The sequence below is a fragment of the Solea senegalensis genome, linkage group LG9 (assembly GCF_019176455.1).
Source record: "Solea senegalensis isolate Sse05_10M linkage group LG9, IFAPA_SoseM_1, whole genome shotgun sequence".
Classification (NCBI taxonomy): Eukaryota; Metazoa; Chordata; class Actinopteri; order Pleuronectiformes; family Soleidae; genus Solea; species Solea senegalensis.
Window position 1 is genome coordinate 8,692,919 of NC_058029.1, and position 21,374 is coordinate 8,714,292.

At 39.0% G+C, this 21,374-nt stretch overlaps 1 protein-coding gene across 1 annotated transcript in view; it reads right to left on the reverse strand.

Annotated features, from left to right (window-relative positions):
• Positions 1–21,374, reverse strand: part of LOC122774477 (vacuolar protein sorting-associated protein 13B-like) — a 162,465-nt gene that overhangs the window by 103,386 nt on the left and 37,705 nt on the right. The window contains exons 12-16 of the mRNA XM_044033810.1: positions 18,045–18,132; positions 15,896–16,081; positions 13,159–13,328; positions 12,638–12,832; positions 10,328–10,452 (exon numbers count right to left, since the gene is read on the reverse strand). Of these exons, the coding sequence (XP_043889745.1) occupies positions 10,328–10,452; positions 12,638–12,832; positions 13,159–13,328; positions 15,896–16,081; positions 18,045–18,132 (764 nt within the window). The remainder of the gene's footprint in view (positions 1–10,327; positions 10,453–12,637; positions 12,833–13,158; positions 13,329–15,895; positions 16,082–18,044; positions 18,133–21,374) is intronic.

The window sequence follows — 21,374 nt, forward strand, 5'->3', positions numbered from 1 at the left end:
ATAACCCTTTTTTTTATTAAAACACAGAGGCCACCAGGAGTATGTTAAAAGGAAATCAAAATTAGTCAAGAGTTATGAAAAATTAAGTGTTTCACTTTCAGTGGATGAAATATGCTTTCCTCTGGTGTAACTCAACAACATTAGGCCTCATTTCCTGACCTGTCCCATGTTGGTGCAGTGACTGAGTGACGAAGAACTACACCAGTGCTGGGACCGGCCAGTTGGCCTAACTTTGTGACTGCTTTGCTAGGTAAATGGCTGGCAGGCTGGCACAAAAGTGTTTCTGTGTCCAGTCTCCCTGTCAAAAACCAGGCAAAACAGTGAACAGTGTTGCGCAGAGGGCATGAGTCAGAGTCATGACTACCGTACCAGCTGTGGACTTCTTTTTCTAGCCTGTTTCCTCTGTGTACACACTCAAATGTGGACATTTAGCAGGGACAGCAAAAAAAATTGTAATTAAAATAAATGTGTGAAATCTATAGGTCACTGGACTTCACGAAGCACCCATATACATATTTTTGCATTACTCCCAAACATAGCTCACAACCTTCAACCTGAACTTGTGAGTTTACTACCATGAGAAATCACATTACATCTAACTTTCCCTTTAAAAAAGGCTCTGGATAACCACATATCTGAAACATAAACTGCTCATATCATTAAAGGCTGATATTAGGCCATTAGTTCTCATTATAATCTTGTCTGGTCTGACTGTAGTCAAGACTATACTTAGAAAAACACAGTTGCTTGTGGCTCCATCTCTATTGCTATGATTGCTGCTTAACAAAGGCCACAACACACACAGAGGAACATGGATACGCTCAAACACAAAATATTAAAACTAATATATTATTTTTCTAGGTTTTCAAATATACACATGTATGCCAAAACAAACCAGTCACACAAGCATATCTGAATACACACCTGTTAACCCATGCAAACAAAGCAGCAGCCGCTTGATCAGTCAGACCCCGATCAACAGCAGTAATGAGGACAGGGCTGACAAGGTGTTGGCTGATCTTACAACCTGCAACTGAAACGATAATAACACTACCTGCCAATTCTGTGTGTGTTTTAAAACCACACTAGATACATCTACTGTACAATAGCGACATGATATACGTTCTACAAAACTGAGCAAAATGGACAGAGAAAAAGAAAACAAGAGAAAACCAAACCATGCAGAAATATACATTAAATAAGGGAAAACTGTCGAAAGAAGAAAAAATACTGCAACTTTACAAGTCATATGTTATTCTGTAGGTAAAATAATACTTCCCATAAGGAGTTTGAATAAAAAAGCCATTTGGGAAAGCTCCAAAATAAACACAAGTATAGCAGAAATGGTAGGTTGTTGCGTTGTACTTCCACAGACAAAAATAAATGTAGTCTAATTAAAGAAGACTTATAGGGATGTGTGCATACAAGTAGAGGCCCAGTCATGCATTCAGATCCTCTGACAGCCTAATCTGTCGGACTAAAAGTGGTGAGAATCTTTTATTTATTTATTAAGATCTGCATCATGCTGTGAATGAACCAAAAATCAGTTCCCTTACTCTTTTCAACATGGAGTGAGACAAGTGTGAGCACAGTGGAATCAGCAGGAGATGAGGAACAAGATGTCTGGTCGATAGATGAACAAAACAGGAGGGGGGGGGAACAAACACAAAAACCCCATGTACTGAAGCAGGTGGGTTTTGTCTCCATATGACATAATACTTTAATAAACTCTAATAAACTTTAATAAAATCATGTACATTACAGTCAAGATAGTAGAAGGTACAAAAGCAAACGTGTCAGACACTTTTTGGATGTGCTTCAGAATGTGCTACTTTCTCTTGACTTTAACTTATCAGGGTCTGTTTGCAAAGTCCACAGCAAGATGAATGCAATTCATTAGGGCTGACATATTTGTCTAATAGATACAACAGATAGCCACCGTCTTGGGACCACTGATAAGTTATCTCAAGTTTCTACAAATCATTCACTGTCACACCCAAGCTTAAGTAACCAATTCAAACATTCCCCAACTGAAAAATTAACAAAACCGTTTACTGCCATTGTTTTCCAATTTTTCAGAGCTTCTTGGGAGGGAAACTTTCTTAGAATGGAGGGAAGCAAAGACTGACAGCTTGTACCTTGAGGTATTTTTTTTCCTTGTGGTGCAGCCTGATTTGAAGTGTTGCAGTATTTCCCATCTCTCCAAGCCAAGGTCACCGACCCTTCTTGAAAATAACCAGAGTGAATTATGGGCTGCTCTCAAGTCCCCTCTTTTATCTTACTACAAAAGACTCACTACAATTTCTTGCAAATCCTCCAAATGAACATTATAAATCATGTGAAAACTTTACACCAGACGAGTGGAAAAGTTGCCACCTGAATGTCAGTTGAATTTAAGTAGAAAATAAAAAAACAGAAACAAACAAACAGAAAAATCTAAACAAAAACAAAAGGTAAGGAGAGCCCATTGTTTTGAAATTGTGGAGAAGTAAAGGTCCTCAAGAGCACCAATCCAGGAGTCCAGTACAGAGTAATCCTTTAATTCACTGGCAGTGATAACACATTTATCCCTCAATATCCAAACTCTCCAAAGAGAAGGCTCGACACCATCTTTCAATTCTGTTTCTAGTCAGCCAACTAATTGTCATTGCCATGCAAATTAAGAAATAAATGAGGATTTCAAGAAACCCAGAATAAAAAAAAGGGATCACACTACTGTGATTAACATAATTGTGAAATTATCAACTTTGTGCATTGTGGTGTTTGTACTTAACTGTATGCATTGTCTTTCTTCTGCAATTTGTTTTTATTTCATACATGTGAATCACTTCATGATGTTGGTCTTTGACAGCTGCTATAATGATACCGCTTTCAAAATCCTGGGTTTTATTGCTGTACGTGATCCGTATACTTGATGCGAAATATACTAACTGAAGCTGCAGCTGAGGCGGATATTAAAAGCATATTGTATGCCGTTTTCAGGACTGGCCATAAATAACTTGCACCTGTCATTATGACTTGTCCCCACATCTTAAATCTGATTTAAATATGAAAAAATATCAATAAAAAGGAATTTCCAAAATTGAAGTTATACTAAAGTACCCTTTTTCAGCACACACACACAGACAAACAGACAAAATATTTGTAAATGGAAGCCACTGGAGCAATATATACTGTCTGATTCAATCATTATTCTCCAATCCAATCTACCAACTGCATTTTTCTTCATGTAATTGTGGTCTTCTGTTGATGTTTGTTATTTGATGTTATCTCTCAAATCTAATCTTTAATGACATCCATTCTCTAACATTACTATCCCTGATCTGGAGCTGGGTATGAGGGTGGCAGGGACTGTATATTTGGCCGCAGCTCACACGTTTGTGGTTCCCCAGGGTCAAAGGTGTTCCATGTGTGCATTTCTCAGTCATCGGCTCTGCACAATCCTGAACTCTTCATAGAAAGAAACACTTCACACATACTCGATCTCTTTCACACACACACACACACACACACGTGCATGCAAGCAGGCACGCAAGCAGGCACGCACGCACACACACACAAACACACAGAGTCCTCCTCTTCTTCCCATCTGGAGCAACTCTGAACCAAAACATACTTGTGCACAATCTCTCTCTCACACACATACACACGCGTGCACGCACACACACACACACACACACACACACACACACACACACACACACATACCATTCTCAGGAGAGGGCTTCATTACACAGGGATTACTAAAAGAAATGTTTTAATCAAGTTGTGCAGACAGCTGCAGCCTGGAAGGCGAGAAAATGGCAATGACGTGGTTCATCAGGTCTTAAAGGAAAACACATCAAGGGGTCTATAATGTGTGTGTGTGTGTGTGTGTGTGTGTGTGTGTGTGTGTGTGTGTGTGTGTCTGTATGTGTATGCAGCTTCCTGCCTCTGTCCAACATGTCCAGCTGTGGAGACTACACGGTTCCTTATAAGGATAAACAGAGATAGGAGATCTCTGTCCAGAGACTACAGACTCAATGTCACATTTATGCTCTCAGACTTTAGCTGCAGATGGTCACCGAGCGTTAGAACTCAAGACTGTAATTCGTTCTTGGTCTTCCAAGTTCCCTGGTTGAATAAAACTTTTTTAATCATGGTGACAACAGTGTTTCCTGTACCTCATTACAAACCACAGGTTTTTCCCCAAGCGTTAAAAATTGAATGATCGTGCTTCTGGGAAGTGCCGAGGCCCGGTGGAGACGAGAGGAGAGTGGAATGCACACCACAGTAGATGATAATCCACTCAGAGCTGATAATCCATCAATCCTTCCCTTTTTCCCACTGTTTTCCATCTCTGAAGCTTCAGTGCCTCAGATGACTAATTCAGTCTTTCAATCAACTGAAAACATCTACAGCTGCTTGTGACTCCACCTCGACTTTGGCCAATCCATCCAAGTAAAACTTATGGCACAGTTAAAATTCAAAAGATATTCTTGGGCTGCAGAAATATTGCCTCTTGAAAACATTACAGCCTATAATATACACTTTAGGGGTGAGTTAAAACCCATGTTGATTTAAGCTACCAAATGACAGTTGTAATCATAAGGGCAAGTACACAGTTTTTGCAGCAGAGTGACTGTGATTTCTGTAGCACAGAGCAGTTAAAAGGTAAAAAAGAAAAAAAGAAGACATGGAAGTTTCCATTAGAATAAAGATATCAATCACTGAAAGTATGAGTGTTGCATTTGCTGATGCAATGTTCTTATAATAAGGCTCTTCAATATGACCATTGATCGCAGTCAGCCATAAAAGCAAATAAAAATGTCTGACACCAGATGTAGAGGGGGAAAAAAAAATCTTTACCACAAAGTTGGCTAAAATACTGCACCACAAAAATGATGATGTTTTACCTTGCAGCTCTCAGTCCTTTGCACTCCTGTGCCTCTGAGTGAAAGGTGGAACAATATTACATCATGCCATTCCAGAGTTTTAATATACACCTGTTAATACATAAATCCCACTTGTTGCAGTGTGTGGCTATCCATTAAGCTTAACTTTCTCATTCTGTAAACATACCTTGTTTCTTTAAGTAGAGCGAAACACCTTGGTCATGCGATGCCTTGTTCAACAAAATAAATACTCCACTGCTTTTATGGCCTCTGAACCCAAACTCACAGCTGAGCATGGCCATAGTAACCACAAACTGATTTCAGGCCATTCAGTTATCTTTCACTATAACATCTTTCCTTAACCCTGCTACACATAGTTGTCAGATATAGACTGAGAAATGCAAAAGATTACTTCATTATACAGTCACTACAAATTTAAGTTTGGTTGATGGGCACAACAACTGATGCATGCAAAGCGAGTGGGCAACATCATTCACAATGTAAATGTACACCAAAACTGATGTTTCCATCCAACAGCCTCTTCCAAATCACTTCCCATCAGCCAAAATCATTATGCCAGTTCAACTTGCTGATGATACTGCCTGCCAAAATGGCTAGTAAATAAATGAAACGGTGTCAGTCAATGCTCTCTCCAGTGAATGCTGGACATGGACATGCTTTTCATGTAAATTTGACTTAGACCTCCATGGCTCACTACTGAAGGACACAGAAAGCATTTGTCCTCCTGATCTTGGCTGTGCTTGGAGACATAGACCAGGAGCTGCTTGCTGTGAGTAACTATGAACAGGAGTAATGAGGCATTACAATCACACCAGAAGCCTCATGCCTCGAATGCCTAAAGCAGCATTCATAAATCACAAAAGTCTAGACTACTGGTCCAGACATGGTAATGGACTTCCAAAATTGACATTAGAAAATCCTATAGGTGGTGCTAAAGACTGAGCTAACCATTGACAATGTAACAGAGTTAGAATGAGGCCAATAATTAGATATCAAGGGAAAACCAACATTATTTTCTTTTCAGACACATTCACAAGGCAAGTCGGGTTTTCGTGGCTACATAACATGCACCTGTAATGCCACATGCTTTAGGAAATTATCCCCTCAGAAAAAGCCGAGTGTGGAACAGAGGCTGCTAAACATGCCACATAAAAGCTGGTGTGGGGCTAAATTATGGCCTGCAGTGCAACAAGCCACACTGGACTGCTGTTGGTTTGCGGGCGAGCCCCAGCCTTGGCCTTCGCCATCAGGTGGTCGTTCTGCATAAGCGATATAATAGGGTGTGAGTGCATGTGTGTTCATGTGTCCTAGTGCACTCATGAGGTTTGGTTTTAGGGTGATCGGTGCAGGTTGCACTGTTAACACTAAAGGCACCTTCCTCTCCCTGCTTTTCTGCAGGCACTGATTTTATCTTGGATAACACATTTAACAGCCAGGCCAAGTGAGGGTCTCTGTAGAGTCCCAGTGAAGCTGGTGACCCCATACACTGCCTTTCATTAGCGATAAGTGTAGCCTGATGCATCTCAGCTGCACTTTAATTCAAGAGAAAAGAACATTTCTGAGAAATGTGCCTTTCTGGTAAACAAATGACTGCTCAGTTAGTTCATGATAATGTATATTTACATTCCTACTGTAGAAGGGAGAGTTTATTTATTGATTTAGTTTAGTTATAAGAGACTGCATCCATAGATGACTAAAAAATCTTACTTACTTTGTTCGCTAACTGCAATACTACAGTGTGATTTAGATATCTCGGAAAGGTTCCTTTCAGAATGTTGTTATGTAGGTGATTAAAGAAACCTTTTCTCAGTGTCTGTTGCCTACTGTAAGAATCTGCCTCTGAACCAAACAAAGATGTACTGGCAGTAATCAAGTGGACCTAAGCTTACTGTGTGAAGAGTGAACACTCGCCTGCAATTCCAAAGACACGTTAGCAAAAATGCCCAGCAAAAGACAAGGCTGGCAGGGAGAAGATGTCAAGGCAATGCCCTTTCCCTGACAAAGGCCCCTTGCTGCTCACTGAGAGAATCAGAAGTCTCAGTGGTGTGACTGAAGGAAACATGAGCTGCAGAGGAGCTGGGTCATCACAGACGCCCAGTGCATCTCTATCCAAATTCACCATGATCACCTGGCACTCAAAATAGTGTGTGTGAGAGAGAAAGAGAGACAAGGGAGGGGAGGGGGGGCAGAGAGTGATGCAAAGTATGTGCAAATGACATCACCTTCTGCACTTCCCAGCTCCAAGCCACTCTTCTCTTCTGTCAATCACAATTCCCCCTTAATTAAGCCCAGAGTGACACAAATCTGAAGCTACCTTTTATACTGTAATGGAAAAGCTGACCTAAGAATCTGCCAACAACTACTGAAGAGGGACATAGCAAATGAAGACAGCACTTTCTTTCAGCTCACTCTCTGACTTCTCTGTCCCGCGCACTCATTAAGGTCTCAGACTTCCTATGTTCTTTCATATTTCCTTAAAACTTCAAAAGCTTGTAGCTCTCTGCTCGGTGTCTGCTTGAATAACAGAACATCATGGAAAGGGCTGTTATTGCAGCTTCATCAGAACTCAGAACTAGACCCAAAAAAAACATCAGTACAGTCAAATTAAATGTTACCACCTGGTGGAGTTCATCTTTTGGCTGCTCCAGTGACCCAGTGTGTGACTCTTGGGTTCAGGTTTCAACAGACAGGAACTGTGCGTCTCACTGTGTGTCTGTCACACAAACTGTGTATCAAATGTACTCTGTAATACACTTGTGCTGTGAGTTCGACAAGGGAATCCCAGTGTGCAAATACACAGAAAAAAGTCATACAGCTCAGTAAACATCAGTGCAATAGTTAACATATCTGTTCATTACTATTTTACTGTCACTCAGTTCTCTCTCTTTCTCACTTGTGTTTCTCCAAACACACTGTCTCTGCTTCTCTGCCAAACTTGCTCATCGTCATTTTTCTGAAGGTAACTTGTCAGGTCGTGTTTATTAGATTTTGAGTGTAGCTAGACACAGGTCAGGAGAAGCAAGGTAGCCATACCTCCCGCTTAGACAGAGAGGGTCAAATATGAGTCACTTTAAGTCTGAAATGACAAGCTGTGCAATACAACCTGTCCCATTATCATCTACAGGAAAGAGACTGACAGTGAAACAAATATACAACTGTTAGAAAATGTGAAAAGTTGTTCTAACCTGTCCAAGTGTCAGAAATGTTAGGTGAAAAGTGAAACGTGGATGAAAAAACTGAGATTACGTAGAGGTTATCCTATTAAGGCAGAATTGGGTTTTCTCTGGATACTCCAGCTTCCTCACACATTCCAAAAGCATGCAGATTAGGTAAATTGGACACTCAGTCGGTGTGAATTTGAGGGTCAATAGTTGTTTGTCCAGGGTGTACCCCACCTTTTGCCCTATGTCAACTGGGATTGGGTCGAGCTCCCCGTAACCCTCATGTAATAACATATTTACCTGTTTTGATGTCAACAGCCATGTGCCTAACACATTCCAATAAATTTACAACAAAAAGTATAACTTTCTTAATGTTTCAACAAGACTTTGAGATGTGTGCATTATTTCCAAACACTGGACCAGGCTAAAGGAAAAGGTGCTTTTCTGAAATGCTCTCTGGAGAAATATCTACAGATTGTCAGAAAGGAAAACAACATCCTTTTGACATCTAAATCTACTTTATGAGGCAGGTAGGGCAGAAAAGGGGGACTTAGGATCAAACAAGCAGCTAGCAGGCTCTTATTGGGAGCAAAGAACAAAGGGAAACACACTCACATACCACTCTGAATGAAGGTCTTATGTTTCCCTATGCAGCCAGCTAACCACTCTACAGTGTATGTTTGCAGGGAAAATATGCCAGAAAAGGTCCAAACCATATGCAGCTATTAGACATGTTTAAATCTAAACTAGTAGGTGGAACCCAGATTCCCATACTAGTGCTACTTGCACAGTGTGAGTGAGCCTTGTGTGTGCATGTGCTTACATCAAGGCATTTCCTAGATGATGATTACTGCACAGAGTGATGGGAGTAACGATGGAGAGAAATATTTTCCAGTGCATCTCTGGATTTCATAGACTACCTACCTACTGTGCTACTAAGTTGTTTCAGTGTGTGGAGGGCAGCCTGAGGACAGGACATGAGCTACTCATTCATACTATACAGGGCCTCACTAAAATAACAAATGATCTCAAGGAGGCCATTTAATACGCAGGTGCCTTTACGTACATATGGACACAAATGTCAATAATAAAAGTGAAGCCATATAGAAAATCTTCACTGAGATAATTCCTCATCATCTGATAAATGTTTCCTATTTTTCGTCTATGAATCTTAACCCATCCTCCCCATTTTCTTATTTCTCCTCCCTGCAGTCCCACAAAACTGTCCTTTAACATCTTTTTCCCATCATCATTACATCAACTATTTACTAATCCTTCATCTTCTCATCTCTTCTGCTCCTCCTTTCTTCCCCTTTCTTTTCTCTCCATTTTGAAAACATTCAACTGCCTACAATGTCCTCTTCTCTAAAAACTTTAAAATCCTCAAATCAGTTCCACGTCCCAGCAGATTTCTTCCTCTGTCCTTAAGTCTTTAACCCTCTTTACATGTCTAGAGGACATCCCCAGTGGCTCATCCTGTTTCGTACAAGGGCAAAAATACAATATGATGTTTATTTCTCTTTTTTAACAAAATATATCCATGTGTATCAACAAACACATTGCTGATTGTGATATTGTTGCAATTATTGACCCATGACTCTGTTTTCCCCACTTAATGCTAGAAATTTCTCCTCAAGAGGCCGCAATTCTGTACACAGACCTGAAGACACACACATAAACCCTTGAACTCAGAGAGCCAAACCTCTATATCAACATTCATAATCACCCATAAACACAGAAAGTGCACCTAACCAATTCAAAAAATCTGAAAAAGAAAATATTTAATCTGTTGTCTCTTAGACGTTGGCACAACAAACACTGTTGGTAAGTGAAAAAGTAGTGTTGTGACTGTGTTGACTGAAATCACCCTGTGTAGAAGGAAAATACCTTAATCAAGAATCACTATCCCTGGATGTGACAAAATAGTTACGTTACACAACGTATAATGTTTCTCAGGTCTCACAACAGGCCCATGAGCTATTTCTATTGTGTCTTTGACTATGTTAAACAACATTTCCATTGTTGAATAGTAGATGAAGGCAGTGGATGAATACAAACATTGAGGAGACCGACTCAACAATAGACTGGACTGGAAAACAACAGACAGCAAAGAGCTTAGGCACTTTCATGTATGTGGTAAATGTTGCATTTTTCCTCCATGTCTTATTATTTTTCCACACTATAAATACAATAAAAAGTAAAAACTTAAATCTATTAATTTAAGTTCAGAAAGGGACCCACTCAAATTCCCATCAACAGCTACAAACTTACCAGTATGCAGGCATTTGAATCTGCTTCCCGTACAGAGCAGTGCTAAAGGAAGGGATGATTGGTATAAGAGGCAGCATACCCCCTGAACTGTTTTGGCATGTCAAGCCTGCCTGGAAACCAAACACCTGCAAGGTAAGTCAGAAAGGAGAGAGATTTCAGCATTTTGTACTGTATATCAAAGGTACTGTTTTTACTATGTTTCTGAAAGAGAATACAGAACCACAGAACCAAACTTTTTCTCTCACCTTAATCACTTATAAACTTATTTAATCCTAGTACTCTTCAAATTATTCAGTGTTAATTATTTCTTTGTTATATGGAGCACAGAAAAACTGACAATAGTTACATTTAAGAAGCAGAGGAATGTTTAATTATTGAAATAACACTCAAACTTAATAATACATTATTGAAATATTTGACAATTAATTTAGTCATCAATTAATAATCAATTAATCATTGCAGTCCTAGATCTTAACAAGTAAAACAATGACCAACTGCTACCTGCAAGACAGACACCTAAACTCTGACAACCAGTGCCAATAAAATACAGATTAAGATAAGCCTTTGTTTATAGCACTTTTAAATCCCTTCCTGAATTGGGTGAATTGTGGCCAGAATGGCCTTCACCCTGTCATCGTCCCATTTGCCAAAATCCAGAAGTAGAATTAGTACTTTGGTAGATGCAGCTGCTGATTGGGTGACTGGTCAGAATGATCCCTGTCCGCTTACCAACTGACTGTTAACCCTGCAGTGACCCTGTGATAAGAACTACCAGCATGACATCCAGCAAACATCTTGCCTTAACGAAACCCAAATTACTCCAGATTTGTTATCTGGGCTTCCTAAAATGTAGATTAGCTGAGGCTCAGATTGGTTAAATCTCCATAACACTTTATTGGACCTCTGGGATTAGAAGTAAACTATACAAACAGATGTTAAAATCTCTTTAATTGTAGTTTCAGTATTGTGAAAGGCATATTGGGTTACATACTGCAGTTATTGGATCTGCCTTTACTTGACATTATTAAACCATTTGGTGTAAGTTTGTTAAGTTTTGGTCAGTAGCAATGAATGTTATTACATGTACTCCAAACCACCGGTTAAAACTATGCAAAGCCTGTGGTATTCGTTCAGTTTGGTGAGAACCATGAAGTAGACCAGAGATGGACTGGTTCTCATCACAAAGCTCAGTGCTGAGATTTTTATGACCAGGTAAAAGGGGGACATCAAGGTCCTTAAAAGGGTCATTAGGGTTATTTAAAGTTAGAGTGAATACTGTGGCCATGTGGTTGACCTCTGCATTTGGGCCTTGGAAGGTAATTAAGTCAGGGCTTTTTTAAGCTTTGTGAAAACATTTCTTTTCACATAATTTTTGGCCATTATAATGGGATTATAATAAGTGACTAAAGCTTATACAGTATAGTATAACACCTTACACAGAACAGGGTTTTTCAGCAATGCAGTATGTCCTGAAGTGATCCATCACATTTTTGTGAGTGATCACTCTTTATGCATTAAGTAACTTTGATGAAACAAGAATTATTCTAAACGGTCACCTAACACCAATGTTTTTTTTTCTGTGTGTGTGTGCGTGTGTGTGTGTGTGTGTGTGTGTGTGTGTGTGTGTGTGTGATATCATCTCCATTCACACCAGAAGAGAACTTTCAGCCTAATTTATTCTGCTCATTCAGTTTGGGTGCTACTTATAAAGTGAAAGTGGACACTTACAATGTAGAAGGTGATATAAAGGTGGGGAAAACCTAATACACATCAAGAAAACCTGTGCAAAACTGTGTACACATATTGTCCCTGTCAAATAGATCAATAAAATTAGAAAAAATTATTTACAAATGATTTATGTATACATTTAGGGTGTGGTTTTAATTTCTCATTATCAGAATTAGGTTTATTGCCAAGTAGAGCTTTCAAGAAACAAGGAATTTGTTTTGGTTGGTGCCCAAAAAAAACAAGAGCAGAAACTGTATACATATTAAGGGAAAATAAAATTAATAAAATAAACATTATAGTGCCATTACATTTGAATTTACATGATTAAATATTAATAGTTCAGCAAACCTGAAATGAACACAAAATGTAAAGGTTGAAACAACCTTTGGAAGCACCTGACATTGGTTTAATTTTGATGTAGAGTTGATGTAAGTGACCATTAAGGAAAAATCAAGTCAAGAGCTCTATCTTGAAATTACTCATTAAGTAGCAAACTAAATAATGTATAAAATAAATGCCAGGAAACTGCAGAAAAATAAAAACTGGGATATAAAAGGGATGTTTTAAAAGAGAAGAAATTACCTTTAGGTAGATGTGGGCATAGCAGTGATGAAGAAGGTTGTCAGAAGGTTGGTTGAGGCTACTGATGGTGCTGACCAACTCTGGGGCATACATGGGCACCGAGTGTTCGACATTAACTCTCTCCACCTTAAACTGCACTGAAGGTAGGGGGCGCACTGGCTGAAACAATGGCGCACAGACTGGTCCCGGTGCAGCCTAGAAGATTGGGGAAAGATTGGAGAAAAATTGGAGGAAATTGATGGAAAATTAGACTAATACTTCTCCTGTTGTAGCCTAAAGCTAAAATGTCAACACCAGAAACTTGTGTGAGTTGTATAACGGCTGAATTAGATGTCTGAATAATATAAAAGTAGTTGAAGTGGAATTAATTCATTAAAATGTCCAACTTTTTTCCTTCAGAAAGAAAGACAGATAGACATTTTAGTTTGTACATCACATTTTTAAACTTCCATCTTAAGCAATGAAATCACTCATCAAACAGTCTCTCAAATATATTAGGACTGCATGTCTGTGTGCACTACCTTGTGTCCCATGATGACAGGCATTAGTGCTTGAAGGAGGTTGAACTCTGCCATGAAGACAGTGACTGAGACTTGGAGCAGAGTGAGACAAGTGAGTCGGGTTGGGATGAATTCCTCCAAGCTTGATATGTCCTCTGAATTTGTTGAATGATGGCTCTCTTCAATGGTTTCTACAATATTGACAGAATAATAAAATATGTAAGGTTTAGAAAAATATTATAACACAACATATACAGTATACATATGACGTATAACCTAACATATTACAGAGGTATAGGGAAGGCAGAAGTTAGAGTGTAAGATTCATCACAATATAACAAAAAGACGTTTTGAATAAGTGAATCTAACCATGTCCTGTAGTGCATTATTTGAAGTTAAGTCAAGAGAAAGGTAAAAGCCACTTAGGTAAAAGCCTAAAGATTGTTTTACAGAGAAAGCGGTTAGCTGTAAGTCACACCAGTTTCTTTGAGTGGGTGTCTCTCATTCAAGTCCACAGCAATAAAACAACAAAAAAGGTATTTTCCAACAAAAAATGTCACCTCATTATTTTACAGAAATAAATTCAACAAGTACTATAAAAGTGCAAGCATCTCCAACAGAAATTCATAACAGTGGCTGTATCCCAGTAGCTTTGTTTTTGAACCATCTCGTAAAACCACTCATTTAATCAATAACCAGAAACATCCGGAAAGGCAGAAAGTGAACCAAAACAACATGCCATAGAGGCTAGCAAGGTCAGTGCTAACTAAAGTAAGGAATGACCAAAGCACTGAACCACTAAACCATGTCCATGGCATGAGGTAGACCAAAGCCTGAGCTGTTACTAAACGGCCATGGCTCTGATCCCATGACAAGGCTTGATTCGGGCTCAGTAAATGTTCTTTTGGGCTTCATTCCCAGCTCTAAGGTGGGCTGAGAACCTGATCCCAAAGCTGTTGTGATATTTTGGCCTTTTGCCACAGCCAGCATCAGACTCATCTGGCACTGCCATGTCTAATCTAAACATATACCAGGGCTCGAGTCAATATCTACAGTCAACATTCAAACTACAACTAAAATGCAACTCACATGGTACACAGGGGCCTGATTAAAAACACTCCCCATTTAAAGTGAACAGATGAGATGAAAATATTGTATAATAACAAGAAAAATATGCTTAAAATCATACACACAATGCAAATAAGCGTTGCCATCAAAAACATACCTTGTATTTCCCTGTCCTACAGAGCCAAATCTGATATTTGTACCTTCTATTTTTTTGTGTACTGCTTATGCAGTACACAAAACAATCTTTCACACTAATGAACACCCCATTTATTTGCACGTTTTTAACCTTCTGCTCTAAATCAAGCAAGCTATAAAACATCTTCTGCTATTTTGGCTAACACTTATGCCTACGCTTACAACATAATTTGTTTTTTATACTACTTCTTCAGCTCATCTAAGCAAAAGTGTGTATAACGCAAAGACAGAGTTTTTCCTCCACATATTAAATGTGTTAGAAAATAGCATCTGTGAACATGTGAAAAAATTACAATAACTGCAGGGTAAAGAATTATGTGATATACGAGTAAAGAATTAACATAGTTTTTGACTAGCCTTCTGTTCAGAATCATTTAGATATATTAATGAGAGAAGATGAACAGAAAGAAGAGCAGCCTCCTGCTGTGAGGCTGCAGGTACCAGTGATAGAAAGGAAGCGTGAAAGAGACACAGAGAAAGAGAGAGGGCAGGAGTGCAGCTAAACCAGCGATGTCTTTGTGTCCAGTACTGTGACCAAACAGTGAAGATGTAGCTTTTCTACAAGTTGTTGAAGTTTGCTTGATTTGAATCCTAATTTTTTTTTTTTTCATCATTCAAACTTGGTTAGTAGCGCATATTCCTGTGGAGTGACAAAGTCAGAAAGTCAGATTACTTTAACGTCAACCTCCTGAGCACGTTTTTTTTTCTCTCTCCTTGCAAGCACACATGAAGCAGAGAGCAGCTGTCACCAAAATCAATTGCAGAGTTGAAATACATTTTAGTAAAATTTTGTATTATTTTAAAAGCATAAAATATGCAAACTGTGCGCTACTTTATCACTCCATCTGTAACAGCTACCTTGGTTTCCTCTTTTATGCACTCTCAATTTCTCGGCCGTCCCTTAGGGTCTAACTAAACCAACCCTTTTCCAGAAAATGCAAGAGAGCACAGACATATATAGAAACATGAAAGAACACATTGACCTTTCCATTTTTAGTCAAAAGCTCTATCATAATTACACCATCATCTTTTATCTATCACAGATGCTGAAACAACCGAAACCTGCGGATGTTATCATTTCGCAAATATGAGTTATTGCTACATATATTACACACAGACACACATTCCTTGTTCTTTCACAACAATCCTGGAATGAGCTCACTAATAGCTGTGCAGGGACGATCGCTAACAAAGGTGTTTGGCTTAACCTCCCTCATGTGGTCCAAAAGGTCACTACTTTCATGTACAGCGTACAGCTGTGTGTTGAAAGATGGGTTGTGCAAGGAAATAACAATGTGATGAGGATACTGTAAAGTGCAGACTGTGGCAGTTTCTGATCATGGGCATAACAGAATACAGTTGCACAGAATAGCATACGAGACAGAAGAATAAAAAGATGAAAAGAGACGAGTCATAAAAAGAGCACAGTGAACTACTGGTAACGACCTGTTAAAACCAGCCATGTAAAAATAGATATTTCATTGAGTTGTCTGACCTGGCTGTGGTTTGCAATACGGCTCATACTCGTGGTCCATGGCACAGGTGATCATCTTGAGGATGCGGTGGACAGCGCTGCTGTGCAGTCTGACATCCAAAGGTCCCACCACCAGCTTCTTGATGGATGTTTCTTTGACAACGGGCACTGTCTCCTCCATGCCAACCACTGAGAAGTCCTGGGAGCCTATGGCCACACAGTAAAGACATGTATGTGTTATACAATCTTGGAGAAGAGTCTTCTTTAGGTCAGTCAGTAAACCCCCACCACCCTTCGTGTATTAACTACAAATTATGCATGGTTTTACATGAATATTTGGGGGATTTTTTGTTTGAGTATAGAATCTCCTCATCTGTTAGGCAAAAATGCAATAAAGATGGCAGTGCAGCAGCAGGGAGCAGCTCACATTGCTGTGAACCACTGGAATGATGAATATTCCAAATGTCCACTTCGCTCACACAGCTGTCCCTTCATTCATCGAAGGCCCCTGTTCCCGAGGTCCACTTAAAAGACTTAACTCCCCAGCAATAAAAAAAAGGAGAAATTAAAAATAAAAGAAGGGGGTGGATGAATTGCAGTGAGGGAGGAAGAGGACAAAGGGTCACAACTTGTTTTATTCCCACTACATTCCACCACTGTACTAAACATTCTTAAAACTCAGAAAGGGCTGCAGGATGGGGGTCGAACTCCTCTTGATTTTTAGAAATGTATAAAGGGCAACAGGCAATGCCACTTCCCCTTCCATTCTTCAGTGAGATTTGCCTGTAAAGGATTAGTCTTAATATCAACCACACGGCTGCAGTTAGAGTGATCAGTGGCGTGATGGTAAGAGGTTCAAATTAGCTAGAACTAAGTAACAATTTCCCAGGATAAAAAAAGGAAAAAAAAGCAGTTGCTGATCTGATATGAAGTCAGTGTTGAGAGTGACCGAGTGACAGTTGGTTTATAAATTTGTGGCAACTGAGAACAGTTTGTTTAGTTGACACTGGATCTATTCCACATCCTAGAAGAAGAGAAACCCTGACAGGAGACAAGCATTCCATTTGTCAAATCTAACCACAACCGTCTCGCAGGAAAAGAGGCTGACACTTATCCTGCTGTCAGAAATGGCTTTGACACCTCAGGATGACAGTATCAGTGTTATTTTTAATTTAGATTATTATCTGCAGCTGAAAGCAGGAAACAATAGCCCAGTCACAAAAAAAAGTTCAGACAGAGAAGTAAAATGAAAAAGACAGAGGCAGGTGAAACAACACAGGTGACTTGACCATTAATAAATTAAATCATCTGTTCATGATATTGAATTGGTTCAACTTTATCTGTCGATCTGTGAATTGCTCTGATATTTCATCATAAAGTTATACATCCCAGTAGCCGGTCATTTACTCTGTATGAACCATGAACTACATACTGTATTTACTAATTCACGGACCATGAGCTATGCGCTAATGAGCTATACTATTACACTTCTGCCATTGGGAACATGAGGTTTCATTACGTGTGTTACAAGCTTTCCACTCTTGTTGTTAATGTCAGGTCACTGTCAAATTGAGAACTATTTTACAGCAGCATAGAAATAAAAAAAATACACAGACAACATTTCAAACTGATGGGAGAATGCTTTATCTCTTAATGGGAACTTAAGATCTTTCACACTTGAATAAACATTCTTGAGTGCTGCAGTTTGGATTGAGAAATCCTACCCGTCTAAAAACTTCTACCAGGAAGAGTGACACTTAATTAGGCAAGAGGAGTCTATTCACTTTCTCAAGAGCTTACAGGTAAAAGAGACAGGGGGAAACAGTGTTTCAACAAGCAGTGAGGAGAAAGAAACTCAAATATGTGTCAGCACAGACTAAACACTTCTGACAGTTGCCCTCCAGGTAAGTTTGGGGTGAGAGTGAGGACAGGAAGGGTCAAGGACCAGGTGGCTGTGACTCAAACAAGACAAGCTCTTTCTTCGAGTCTCCAGGGGGCTTGTTTGACAGGGAGGAGAGAAGCGGGAGAGAAAGAAATGGAAAGGGAGACAGAGAATAAGATAGATAGAAAAAAGGAGAACAGAGAGAGAGCGAGAGAAGACAGACATAAAAAAGGCGAGGTGGCTGAGTGAGCAAATAAGCTCTGTGAGGAGGAATGAATTAGACAATACCTTTGCCACTGCTGTTCTCCATTGTGTAGAGATAATCCATATAGAAGGCACCAAAGCGCTGCATGCCCGCTATCTCAGTGTAGGTCTCCTGTCAAACAAAAGTAGAGTTATGTAAACATTCAGCAGTAAGGGAGCAAACAAGCTGATAGCCTTCAAGAGTGGCAGTGACTGGGGTCATAGTGGATATGGCAAAGGTGGACGAATCAACAGCTTAAAAAAAGAGCTAATGAGGGGGTCTATCTACTTAGTTGAACATAGGTTTTTACTAGATAAACAAAAAAACACTAATACTAAATAATATCATTAATTTAGAACTATAGTATTTGCAAAAACATGAAAGAATACCATCTGAGCCACAGGATACAATAGAAAAAAAAAACAATTAAGTGGGTGAATCCGTATAATTTGTCATTGTCTAACTTTATGGTGCATGTGGACTGACTGTGTCTTAGGCCACCATTAGATTTGTTGTTTTAGCAAAGCTATAATGACTACAATTATTTCTCAGGCACTTTATTGGAACTTATCCAGAAAATACGGGAAAGGTATGCAGTCTTAAAAGAAAAAGAAAACAGCTTCTACAAGGTTTAAAGTGTGACCTACCATTACACTTAAAAAATAGCACAACCCTGGCTCTCTTAAAACTGGAGTGAAACCCTAACTAATGTTATTGTAAAACCTGCTTATCCTACTGTTTCACAATGAAAAATATCGGCTGTGAAAAAGGTCTATTACGGCTATTAAGTTTGTTCAAGACGTGCTTGAGCGTTACATACACACGTTGTATGAGTTAAACTCATTGACAGTTTGCTAATATAAAAGACACATTTTCAGTCATATCATTCCAATCCAGATGCTAATGATGACAGAATTTGACAGACATGAAAACAACAACGCTGGTGGTGCCCTGAGACTTTTGCACGGTAATGTGCATTACTGAAAATGTGCATTTTGTGCACTAAAAGACAGGACTTTTTAATGAGCAATCAATAATGATTATGTCTAGCTGATACTTGAATTTAAAATTGTTAAATGTTGCGAATATATTTACGAAGATGGTAGGATACAGCATTTAAAAGCATGAATATATACTGTATGTACCACTAACATCCATCAGATGTGATCCAGTGTAGACCATGAACAGGCTACCACTTTATGACCGGGCTACCACATACCACCCTTCTCACTGTGACTAATGAGTTTATGATGCCGGTTGATAATGAGATGTGTTTAGTCTATGTTCTTCTGGACCTTGGCACTGCGTCCGACAATCTTACATTCTGTAACAAACGAAGATTAGAAATTGTCTTCTTTTAATACATTTAAGGTTTGTGACTCTTTTAATAACCATACTTTAAAATTTGCTGTTGTAATAAACTGTATGGTGTCTCTAAAAGTTCAATTTTATTATCTCTGTGCATGTGTCCCCTGGGAAATTTAGTGTATTATTCATAGATATTGTGTTCATTGATATGCTGATAGAGCCGGTGATCAGGCTTGGTAAGTGCACTTCTACACAGTGTCAAAAACTGGACGTCACAAAATGTTCTGCAGCTTATCTTAACAAAAACAGTGTTTCTCATAAATGCTTCCCAGCACATAACAAAACAAATTCTTCCATCAGCTGGTTCCTTTTTGGAACATATCAAGCCTGTTGCTAAGAATCTTGGCATTTGCTTTGATAGTAACTTGACCTTTGAGCTCCACGCGGCGAAACGTGTGCAGTCTTGTTTTCATTATCTTAGAAATATTTCCAAAATAAGATATATTTCGCGTTTCAAAGACACAGTGACCATTTTACACACACCTCAGCTATTGCAACAGCATCTCCAGCTGCCTCAGCAAAAACACACAAATGTTTAAACGGTGATGACTATCTAGAACTCAACTGCTGCTTAAACAAGATTCAATTGAAGCAGCCAAATCATGCCTGTTTTTAACCTCCTTGTAAGAAGTGATTTTAGAGGAGTTCTTCATAGCATCTCTGTGTGCTTAACAGGTTTTTTTAAGAGTTGCTAAGGCTGAACACTTGAAGTGACAGAGGATTTGCAGTGGGAGCGGAAAAGTAAATGAGATGCCTAAGGAAATGAGGTTAGCAGAACTGGTGAAACACAACAGTGACTGAGTACATTTCTTATTAAATGCCTTTGCTTGCTAGTGACACTGTCACTGTAATTTTCTTTGCCATATTTATTTTGCTCTAAATAAAGCTCATTATGTGAATGAATTAAAATATGAACGAAAACCTGCTTTCTGTCAGCTACAGTCATAACTGATAATAACCGATATGAATAAAAGAGCAGACTTTTATATTCCTATTGATCTAAAAAAAAAAATGTCAGTGTAACATTACATTATAGTTAGTTAGGGTTTTTTGTTTGTTTATTTCAACTGTAGGCTACTAAACCATTTTAGAACATGGGACATTCAAGTATTTTCCTGCTGCACAAGAAACCACCCACAAAGAAGATAATTGCCAAGCATGGAAGGAAAAGAACAAGAGGGACTGCGTGAAACACACAGTTAACACCTCCACCCTAGACTTACCAGCTAGATCTTTAAACAGACATTTCAATGGAGCCTTATCAGAGAGGCAGGTTAATGAGTAATATTTATTAGAGGATATCTAATGGCTCTGGCATGCTTTTGGATCAAAGCCATCAAGTTCTTTCAAAACCACTAATGAAGTACCACTAAACCTTTGACTCCTCTGCTATCGAGTATGAATAGATGGATGGATGGATGGATGTCCAAACAATTGCTTCATTGAGGGTCATGAACATTTCTTAGCTGAGTAAACACTAGAGCTGTGAGGCTGATGAAGTGAGCTGACTTATCAGGAATAATGGCTTTAATACTACTACTCAGATAGCAGCAACAATCCTTTGCTGCAGCCAGCAGCCGGGTGATAGAATTGTTTACAGACAGACGTGACAGAATTGTTTAGGTGTGAGGTATTTAAATAGCGAGTGACTCATCTAGAAGGAAAACACTTAAAATAAAAAGGACAAAATGTATTATTAATCACATACCACTAGACTGCTCAGTTTTTTTCCAGATGAAACATAAAAAGGTACTGCAGTTATACAAAACTGATCCAGATAAACTGCTATTAGCAAGTAGTTGGTGTGCTTTTTTAAGCAAATCACTTATACTGGTGTATCATATCAACACATGACGTGTTTTTGGCAGTGATGAGCCTAATACTATATGTACAAACATGCATCTCTCTTCTGAAGATTTGTTTTTTCATGAGCCAAGCTAATCTCAACAGCTTGATGACAACCTGAGCACTACAGACTTTTATTTTGGTAAGCACTGTGAAGATGG